Source organism: Capsicum annuum, chromosome 1, assembly GCF_002878395.1.
Source record: "Capsicum annuum cultivar UCD-10X-F1 chromosome 1, UCD10Xv1.1, whole genome shotgun sequence".
Classification (NCBI taxonomy): Eukaryota; Viridiplantae; Streptophyta; class Magnoliopsida; order Solanales; family Solanaceae; genus Capsicum; species Capsicum annuum.
The window spans coordinates 63,160,482-63,171,944 of NC_061111.1; the positions used below are offsets into that span (position 1 = coordinate 63,160,482).

General features: G+C 28.7%; 1 protein-coding gene across 2 annotated transcripts; it reads left to right on the forward strand.

The window, feature by feature from the left end:
• Nucleotides 1-332: 332 nt before the first annotated feature.
• On the forward strand, nucleotides 333-9,492 carry LOC107845920 (protein IQ-DOMAIN 17). 2 transcript variants are annotated; one of them, XM_047397402.1, is made up of 4 exons: nucleotides 333-452; nucleotides 840-1,092; nucleotides 1,605-1,824; nucleotides 9,221-9,492. In XM_047397402.1, the coding sequence occupies exons 2-4, from the start codon at nucleotides 844-846 to the stop codon at nucleotides 9,367-9,369; spliced, it is 618 nt and encodes a 205-aa protein (XP_047253358.1). In that variant the 5' UTR covers nucleotides 333-452; nucleotides 840-843; the 3' UTR covers nucleotides 9,370-9,492. The 2 variants fall into 2 exon arrangements, with proteins under 2 accessions (XP_047253358.1, XP_047253337.1); XM_047397381.1 differs by lacking the exon at nucleotides 333-452 and having other exon boundaries at nucleotides 547-1,092; nucleotides 9,221-9,490.
• The last annotated feature ends 1,971 nt before the right edge of the window (nucleotides 9,493-11,463 follow it).

Sequence of the window (11,463 nt, forward strand, 5' to 3'; positions counted from 1 at the left end):
AAAGAGAATATAGTCAGTCGTCTTTTCCAGAACAATTCACAAAAAGTAAGTACTGTAGACTATAGTAAAAACTAAAAAGCCAACACTGACATTCAAAAATTACGATAAAGTAATAATTACTCATTCATTTTTAATTATAGATTTTGATTCGAGTTTTGAATATGAAAACATTTTTGATAAAAAAAAGCATATTTATACCAATATAAGAATTTTTTATACAAAATTAAATTAATTAAAATTTAATATAAATATAATAAAAAGAACAAAGAAAGCCAACACCATCTAACAATTCCAAATAATTATATATGCTTTCTGCAGCTTTCTGCTATCTTGATAAAACACAATTTGTGACGTCGCTGTATCCAACTATCTGACATATAAAAACATTATGTTTTTGGCATGCCCACATATATGATCTGAGGCTCTGAGCTTCCTCTTCGTTGTTTGATATAGTAATATTATATTGTAGTATTATTAATTTTTTATTTAGTATAATTTTTCAACTTACATATATCAATCTTTTGATATTGTTTCATGTAGATAATTAATATATAGTAAAAGACATATTTTTAATTATAATTTCACCTTTTTCATATTTTTAATTATTAATTAATAAGGTCTTGGATTCAGTTTCATTTGGCATAAAGTAAAGAACGAAACATGTAAAGAACGAAACATGTCATACATACGTAATCAGAGGGATCGTTGTCTATATATTTTCCGCATAGTGAAGTAATCTATCTTTTGAGGAATCAAGTGTTTTTACATATAATATATACGTGAAACTATAGTTTTCTGCTTTTAATAATATTACTGTTGAGTTATCATTTTTCTAACAGAATTATGAAGAAGAAGAAGCATAATATCCCATCATATAGCAAGAATACACAACCTGGGACAACAACAGATCAGCTAAGTTTAGTAACACAAGGTGAAACTTTGCTAACAAAATGTTTCATAGGGAAGAGTACTACTGGTGGGGCTTCTTGGATAGGCTTAATGAAAAAGGCTTTTAGATCGCCTGTCAAAGAAAATGATATCAAAAGTATCAGAAGAAGAGAAGATGCTCATGAACAAGAGGAAGAAGAAAAGGTAAGTACTTTAACATGTTTACACTACTCAATTTATTAGAACACTCACAAAATTTTGAGAATTAGCTACGAACTTCGTTGTTAATGTGTTGCTGAGATGCTCCTACGTAGCTAACAATATTTTTTGTTAACCCCACGCTAAATAAAATTTGTTGGTAATTTCTGATAGTGACGACACATTTTCTGTAAGAAGTATGTGAAGCTAAACATATTTATACTAGCAATTAATTACCAACTTCATTGCTAATACAAATTTTCTTGTTTAGCTGTAAGATTTGTGTTTAGCTAGAAATTTGTATGTCGCTGCCAGTATGCCGCCTTTTCCTTTAAAAGTATGTGAAACATGCAATAATTAGAGACATAAATGCAGATCTAGAGTTATTCTGCTCATCATTTCACTAATAAAAATATAAGAATCAACTATTGATAAATTCTATAATCAAACAACAATTTAGCAACAGACTAGTGATAAAATAAGTAGCTAATTATTCTAGCTCCTATTTTTGTTTGCAGAAGAGGGGAAAACGACGATGGCTCTTCCGGAAGCCTACACTTCAGGAGACAACATTAATTCATCAAAATCAAGATCAAGCTGAAGCAACTACTACCAACATCTCATCAAGTACAATTAGCAAAGGAAATTTGGCTACAAATTTACTGCCAGAAAAAGCTGAATTGAAGCAAAAAGGAGCAATTGGAGTAGCCAAGACCAGGGATGGACCTACTCTATCAGGTTGTTCAAATCCTGTATCTGTACTTTATTTGTCTCACGCAACGTTTTCGATATTCAAATTACGTCAATGTTCACAGCATCTTGAATATTCTTTTTTTTTTTTTCCCTTTTTGTGTGTCATTAAAAGATATAGTAACTTAATCTTTTCATATAATTTTTTAATATTAAATTTTTACTTTAAAAATATTGTGATTAGCTTTAGAGATTAGTCAAATTAAGCTAGCGTTTGATCATAGATTTTAAAAATAATCTTTGAAATGTATTTTTAAACTAGTGTATGTATCCGCGCGATGGGCGAAGTTAAGCATTATTTTTAATTATTTTATATTAAAATATCTTTTTTGAGCATTCTAGATCATATTATTTTACAAAAATTCAACTATCACATTATTTCTCAATGATATGTGGAAAAAAATAAATTCTAATCTCAAAATACAAAAATTAGAATATATAAATTTCATTATTCACAACAAATAAGTAATAAATAGCTTAGGAGAAGACTCCAAGATAAATGAAAGCTTCAAATTTAGGTTTGTTATACATAACAAATTACGTGAGTTTATTTAAATTAGTAAAAATTTTAAATTTTCTTAATTATATATTTTTTAACTTAAATTCAAATTTCAAATACAATTTTAAGTTTCAAATTAATTATTTTTTCTTTAAAAAAATGCATGTGTAAAAATCATACTTAAAATCAATTATATTTTTGAAATAAAGTGATTTTTACAAAAATTATAGAGATCTTGCTACAATCCTCCTGCACAAAAAAAAACATCGATTAATTGTAAACATAGAATTTTTAAGCTCGATTCAAATAAAAAATATGACATTGCAAATTTTGTGTGAATTGACAATGATTCAGGAGATTAAATAGGAGAAGGGAGCATAATGCATTTTACTTTTAAATTAACTCTAATTTGTAATTTTGATGCAAAATTTATCATAAATTTCTCATAAATTAAATGAATAGATCACCATTGAATAAAAAATAAAAACACATCAGATCAAATGAGCACTTATTTTAATAACATACTAATATAAAAATGATAATAAAAAAGTAGCATTTAAAAAGCTAAATTCTTCAGAAAAAAAATTCAGCATTACTTTCTTGAGTTCAAGCATGCTTTATATCTGCAAATAAATCATTTAAAGCGATAACATATTAGATTAGTTGATTCATTGAAATGAAACAAAATATCTAAACATACAACATTAAAAATAATGAAAAAAAATGCACAAAGATTATGAATAAATATTCAATAATCTATTCTAAAACAAAGTCACACAAAAAAAAACTCAATATGTGTATGTAGATAAAGAAGTTGTCATGAAGCTTAATAAACATGATATACATATTAGGAATTATAGTGAAAAAGAAGAAGAATAACAATAATTTACTTATTAAATTGAATCACAGAAAAAAAAAAAAAAAAAGTACTAACATCATAACCTTAAGCATTAACAGAGGAAGATGATGAAGAAAATATCATAATCTTTATGTATTTAAAATTAAAATTGTTAAATAAAAAACATAATTTAAAAAATGAAGAATATAAAAAATATAGACAAATTCACTAAAAAACTAATGAATAATACCTCCAAAAAGTAAAATCTTAGAATTATTTATCACTGTGATATGTAGCATTATATATATGAGAGATGAAAAAGTTAGAATTTCATTTCAATTCAAACTGTGTGTTTACATTAAAATTAAAATATCATCTCAATTTCTTCCTTAATTTTTCAACTATAACGTGTGTTTATCCTATAAATTTTAATTAAGAGAAAATTTTGAAATCAATTCAAATATTTTTAATATTATCATTATATCATTACTATTTTTTAAATTATTATTATTGTTATTATTACTACCACTACTATTTTTTTTTGGTTGGTTAAATACTACCAATACTTCTACTATTACTACGTAAATACTATCAGTACTTTTACTGTCTCATTTAACATTTAATATAATATAATATAATTTAATATATTATATAATTATAATTATATTATATTATATTATATTATATTATATTATTAATACCACTATTACTACTATTAGTATATACGTACTACTACTATTATTTATTATTATTATTATCATATTATCATTATTATTACTATTATTATTAATATATTTTTATCTTTTATTTAATAATTAAATAAATTATATCCAGACACATTTTATAACATTTATATTTTAAGAGAAATTAATTTATTAAAGAGTAAAAGATCATTTAGAACTCTTCAACAGTAAGTTTCTATTTTTAAGCTAATGATTTTTTTAAAATAAGGGATAATCTATTTTAATATTCAAATAATTCAAATTTTTTATTACATCATTATTAACTTTGTCCTAAAAATTGTTATGTGGCTTCTTAATAGCTCACCACGGGGCTAACTACGATGCTTCGCCCTCTGCTTTCTAATATATGTATAGATACCTATTTGACCATGAAATTTAATCACATTTTCAAAATATAATTCTTAAATATTTTCAAGTTCGAAAACGAGTTCTGACCACTTTTTGAGACTTCGAATTGAAAAACTTCAATTCATTTCCAAGCATAATGTCAAATTCAAAAAGTCACAACTTCAAAAACTCAAATTTTCAAATTTAAAATTTAAAATCTATGGTAAAACGAAAATTAATAGTTTGTTTGATCAAACTTTAAAAATCAGCTTATTTTGAAAAAAAAATATATATTTCAAAAGTGATTTTCCATAAAAGGACTTTGGTAAGAAGCAACTTCTCTTTAGCCAAAAAAGGTGAAAGGAGTGTTGGTCAGTTAAGCACGTTCACATCTAAAAATTAAAGGTGGCGAAAATGAGAATGTTGCGTTGGATATGTGGGCTTACTAAAGGGGACAGAGTTAAGAATGAGATTATCCGGGATAAGGTGGGAGTGGCTTCGATGGAGGACAAGATACAGGAAGGAAGGCTGAGATGGGTTGGGCATGTGATGAGGAGGGACGCGGATGCCCCGGTTCGGAGGTGTGAGAGGCTAGCGTTGGATGGATTCACAAGGATAAGAGGTAGGCCAAAGAAATACTGGAGGAAGGTGATTAGACTTAACATGGAGCAACTTCAGCTTACTAAGGACATGACCCTAGATAGAAAGGCGTGGAGGTCGAGGATTAGGGTAGAAGGCTAGTGTTAGTGTGTGGGTTGTAGCTAACAGTCAGGAGAATTCTTGTGTAGCTGGATTTAGTAATCATAGGTCAGTGTACATAGGTGTCTTTGGGATGTAAGTGTATGCCACTACTAGGTGGGTGTACTATTTTCTATTGCTTAGTTCCTATTTTTCTTATTCCGTATTGCTCTTATTTTCCGTATTTCATATTTCTATGATTTTGGGACTGTGTACATCTTACCCTCTCCAGCCCCCATGTTGTGGGAATACACTGGGTTTTTTGTTGTTGTTGTTGGGTTGACCCTTGTAGTTGTCCTATTTTGTAATGTAGACACTTCTACTTATCTTTTTGTCATTTGAACCCTTGAATCCATCAAAACAGAATATTTTAAATCCCTTTTTGTTGGGTTCGAAATCGAGAAAGCTTCATGTGGAAGCTTATAGTTTGCAAACCATAAGACGATAAATCAGAAGACACAAAAAAATAATACTAAAAAGCTATATTATTGATATGATTTGGCCAAACGACCTATATATTAAAAATAAATTGAAAAATTTAAAATCTATTGGGAGAAATCTCCCCCTAAATAAAAATTCTTTAAAGACTAAATTGCGGATGCTATATGTGTTGTGACTTGAGAAGAGAGTTGTTCTCTTTGTAGAGTTAGAAAACTCTTCTTCTAAGAAAGAATAAACCTAATAGAAATCTAATAGGAAAGAGATCTTTTCCTACTAGAGAACCTTTTCTACTAAGAAATTCTTTTCGAAGTAGAACACAATTATGGTAGAATCCAAGTAAGGTAAGAAATTCAGGACAAATCCTAACAAATCTCCCCCTGGCCTAAATTTTCTGGCAAAATTGTTCATCATCATTTTCTTAGTGTAATCTTCATAACTGCTGCTTGTTATGGTTAAAAATAAAGTTTAAAATATTATGGGTTTAAAATGGTTTAAAAAATATCTTATTTTTTTATTTTTAAAGATACGCAGCAGGAATGTTGAAAATATGCTTTAAGCTCCTTCTCCACATGTAGCTAAACAAAATCTTCATTATCATCAAACTGTTGCAGCTTGATTTTGAATCTGCTTTGAACTTATTTAATCTCGTCTCACCACACCATTGGATCTTTGAACCATAAACTTTGATACCACTTGTTGGATTCGAAATCGAGCGGGCGTCATGCGGAAGCTTATAGTTTGCAAACCATAAGACGATAAGTCAGAGGACACAAAAAAACAATACTAAAAAACTATATTATTGATATGATTTTGTCAAACGACTTACTTATTAAAAATAAAATAAAAAAATTTAAAATCTATTGGGAGACATCTCCTCCTAAACAAAAATTCTTTAAAGACTGCATTGTGGATGCTATATGTGTTATGACTTGAGAAGAGAGTTGTTCTATTTATTAAGTTACAAAACTCTTCTTTTAAGAAAGAATAAACCTAATAAAAATCTAATAGGAAAGAAAATTTTTTCTACTGGGAACCCTTTTCTACTAAGAAATCCTTTCCGAAGTAAAACACAATTATGGTAGAATCCAAGTAAGGTAAGAAATTCAGGACAAATCCTAACACTTTTTGTATATGTGGCATTAAATTGATGAAGTGGAAAAAATGTGTTTTACACGCGTAACATGTGTTTTTCAGCACACTATTTTTACTAAAATAATATTAAAATTATAAAAAAAATAAAGAAATAAATAACTCGTTCCTACCCCCACCCCCTCCCCCTCCTGCCCCCTCTAAAATCCACCCACCATCCACTTCATCTTCTTCACCCCACCCACCCCAATCTCTCTCCCTTTCTTCTCCACTGCATCTTCATCACCCCACCCACTCCAATCTCTCTCCCTTTCTTCTCCACTTCATCTTCATCACCCCATCCACCCCAGCACTCTATCCCTTTCTCTGCAATTGATGACTGAAAATTTAAAAAAAATTTCAAAATTATTTTGTTTTCAATAATCCAAATGCACTCCTCTTTTTCTAAATTTTTAATTTTTTAAATTTTTAAAAAGAAAAGATTATTGTTTGTGTTAGTTGGATTTAAAAAGAAGGTATGGATATGAATATAATGGTGGATATTGAATAACTAAAAAATTTCATTAATAAGCTTAAAAAACCTTGAAGAATAACAAATGGCAAATGGGTCTTGTGAATTTGTGAATCAATCCAAAATTATAATTGGAGTTTGCATTTATGACACTTTACATACATTTTTTCTCAATTATTCCGTTGATTGAATGTGAATTTTCAGTTGATTGAATGAGTGTTGTTGGAGTAAGGGTGGTATGAAGAAGACAAGAATGAGGGAGCGGGGGTAGGGGTTGGGGTGGGGGAGTTTCTTTTTTTTAAAATATAAATATTATTTATATTTTATATATATTCTGAATATTTTATTTCCTATGTGTCACTTAAAAATGACGTGGCATACCACATGTAAACTAGTATATTACACCCGTATTAACTGAATGAAGAAAAGGTTTAAAATAGAGATAATACATAAATATGACCCTAAACTTGACACCAAATTATAACTTTGACCTTAAAATTTGATAGTGCACAAATATGACCTTTAACTATTCAAAACTGCACAAATATGACCTCCGATCCTACATGGCAAAACGTGTGTTTAACACGCAAAATTGGGTTGTCTAGCTTAAAATCTAAGAGCATAATACATAAATATGACCTTAAACTTTGACAGTGCACAAATATAACCTTTAACTATTCAAAACTGCACAAATATGACCTTTAAATGACTTTTCACTATTATTTTTTCATTATTTTCGGTTCAAAGATGAAAATGACATCTAATTTCTTTTGTCATTGCCGAAAAGGAGCAATATTGAAGATTTATTAATTAGGTGGGTCAGACTCATACGAAAAAATCACGCGGGTATGTATATATAGATATATTATAAAACAGAGAGCGAATTTAAGTTATATAATATATCTAAATATAATTTATTTAAATATTAAATTAAAGATGAAACTATACTAATAATAATAAAAAATTATAGTTTTAATAAAACGTTATTAAATTAACACTATTAAGGATAGTAGTAGTAGTATATTAAATTAACGTTATCAAATTAACGCTATTACAATGTTATTAAATTAATGTTATTAAAACGTTATTAAATTAATGCAGGGACGGACCTACGTAGTTTCCATGGGGTTCACCGGAACCCCTTCAGTAAAAAAATTACGTTATATATATAAGGTAGAAAATCAATATTTATGTACGTATATTAATGTTGAACCACATGAAACAATGCACTTAGATAGTCCAGTGATGTTATTTGCTCTTCTTGGGCACTTCCTCCAGCCTACTGCGTGGGTTCAATTTTTTAATTAAAAAAAAAGATAGGTGTTGTTGTTATTGAAATAAATAAAAAAAGAAATAATAATAATAATAATTATAATAATAATAATAATAATAATAATAATAATAAAAACGACGTCATTTTAACACAAAAAGTAAAACTTTGACAATGCACAAATATGACCTTTAACTATTCAAAACTGCACAAATATGACCTCCCTCCAAGTCAGCGCTTTTAACGACGTGACACCGTGTGATTGGATTACCTTTCCACGTAGGCGCGAGTGAAACTCACGCATGGGGTTGCAAAATTGGAGGTCATATTTGTTTAGGTTTTAAATAGTTAAAGGTACTATTTGTGCACTATCAAAGTTTAAGGTCAAAGTTATAATTTGGTGTCAAGTTTAAGGTTATATTTATGTATTATCTCTTTAAAATATTATGTTTTGATGGATAAAAGAGTTTAAAATATTATGTTTTGATGAATTTAAGGGTTCAAATGACAAAAAGACAAGTAGAAGTGTCTATTTTGTAAATCAGGACAAGTACAAAGGTCCACCAAATCATTTCGCCGGCAAAAATTTTTGTTATAAAAACACTTTTAAGTAACAATTATTATTTGACCAAACTTTTTAAAAATATTTTAGGTATATGTTTTTCAAAAGCGTATTTCGAACAAGTGTTTTTGAAAAGAAGCTATTTTTTAGCTTATGAAAAATAATTGCTTATACTCCCTATAAACAATTATTTTCTTTGAGAAGCTTACCTAACACATCACTTTTTAAAAATAAATACTTTTTTTATAAAAAAAAAAAAAAAAAGAACAAGCACTTTTAAAAATTAATAAATTTGACCAAACTGACTATAAATCTTAAGAAATAATTATAGAAACTCAAGAACCTTTCACATTTTGAATTCCTCAGCGGCTATGCTAGCGGCTGAGGCATCTGTCGCTGCAGCACAGGCGTCTGTAGACATCATTCGGCTCGCACGGCCTCCTGTTTTAGTTGAACAACAGCGTGCTATCCTTACTATTCAGACAGCATTCAGAGGGCACTTGGTATGTATATAGATGCCTTTACAATTCTCTCTATACATGTTTTATAGCAATGGTGCAAAAAAATTCTTTAGCAGTAATGAGGTCATTTATATAATATTTGGTATTTTCACATGCTAAATTATATAGGTAAGTGCACAAAATCGCGTATGTGTATAACTTAGTTCTTGTATGATTTTCAATGATTTAATTTATATTTCACGAGTCCCTCTGTCTATGTATATTTGTATTGCTAATTAATTAGCCCACGTTTCGGTTGGACTCTTTAGTATGTTTAGTAGATAAGGGAACAATTAAATGTACCCAATATAATCTAAGACATAACCTAAAAATTTCATACAAAGGAACATATATATATATATATATCTATACACACACATTACATGATCTTTTTAAGAGTTAATAGTCCTGGCAAAAATGATTCATTTACAAGTCCTAAAACAGCCCTATACGCCTTCCTTGGCTTAGTTGGGCACTTTTACAGGACTTTCGGCATAGACCGGACCATCTGCCTAGATTATTCTTGTCAGTGGCGGAGCTACATATAGGATAGGGGGTTCATTCGAATCTTCTTCAGCGAAAAATTATACTACATATCAGTGGTGGAGCTACATTAAAGTACCTTTGAGCCAAAGGTTTTGTGTCCATACTTTAGAAGATAAACACATTTATAAATTTTTAATTCTTTAGGAAGATTCTACAACAGAGGAAAAACACAGAGGGGGAGAGAGCGAGGGGGCTGCCTCTAAGTGAAAAAAATGATCCTTATATAATGGTCCATGCAAGCAAAAGAACAAAATTAAAAAGCAACATGGCTAACAAAATAAAAATAATTAATTAGCCCTACAATTTTAATAATTATATTTTTTTGTATAAAAGAATCCCTTGTTTGTGCACACTCTCCAAGAATTTGAGTATGGAGTCTTCTTAGCTTTCATCGATTTTTTTGGTTGTCGTTTTTGTTTCTGAAAGATTCTTCCTCATGGGTCTTGAATTGTTGCAACAATGATTCAATATTGTCAATATCAATTTCTTCGTGATATGAGCATTTTGTGATTCTCCTTCGAGACATGTGCCATTTTCTTCTGTGGTATGATCTAAAGATGATATGAAAATATCATATGATATTTCTATGTCTAGATTCTTGACCAAATCTTTTTTGATCTCTTTCATGTAAAAGGCAATTATCTCAAATCTCGATATGATGCGTTTCTTCATTTGAAGTTTCTTGTCATTTGTTTAAATGTGCAAGAATTATTCATTTGTGATGTGAATTCTGCTAAACCTCTGTGTGTATTAATAGAGGTTTTGATAGAGTCTATAATGTCTTCGCTGTAGATCTTTCCTTCAGCAATTTTCTGAAGCATCTTGTTTCAAAATTTTGTATAAAAAATTCTTTATAAGCATGAGAATTCATCAATAGTATTATTAAGTTTAGTGAAACACGTCATAATTCAAGAAATAGAAAACTCAACAAAGAAGCACATGGTGGTCATTCCATTAAAGAGTTTTTTTCTAAATTAATTAATTTTTTAAAAAAACATCAATCCATTTAGTATATAATTTTTTTATATATTTCTGATAAAACGTTTAATAAAGGATCATATAAAATTCATCGGCTAAATCAATTTATGGTATATTTTGTTTATAAATATGAAAACATATTTTGATAAATCAAAATGCTTTTTTTTTTTTTTGACATTTTCATCTTAACTTTACTTCTGTCATTTTGGTCATATACTTTAATATTTTCATTGCTATCATGGGCAAGATTAATGGAATATAAAAGCGAATTATCATTCTTTTCATTTGGGGATTTAGTAAAATTCTCGAACTCCTTATTCACTGAGTGATCTTTATTAAGATTAGAGGTTCCTGTAACATTCGAGACTATTAGCTTTTAATTTTCTATTTGGACTAGAACATTACCTCTGCTTATTCCTGTTTGTCCTCTTCTCCTTCCTCTGTGAGAGGAGGTTGAAAATTATTGCCTCATACTATTAATATATAAGAGGAGAGTTATTAACTTAAATATTCCCTTGTGGGAAAATTAAAAAAACTATCAAATTCTTTCATAAATTGTATTTCAAAATCAAATGCCACTAATAA

Bases quoted from the DNA above. Each gene is read 5' to 3' on its own strand.
- LOC107845920 (XM_047397402.1), top strand. From the start codon at position 844: ATGAAGAAGAAGAAGCATAATATCCCATCATATAGCAAGAATACACAA. The intron at 1,093-1,604 runs GTAAGTACTTTA...TTTTGTTTGCAG, and splicing joins AACAAGAGGAAGAAGAAAAG to AAGAGGGGAAAACGACGATG. The intron at 1,825-9,220 runs GTTGTTCAAATC...TGAATTCCTCAG, and splicing joins GGATGGACCTACTCTATCAG to CGGCTATGCTAGCGGCTGAG.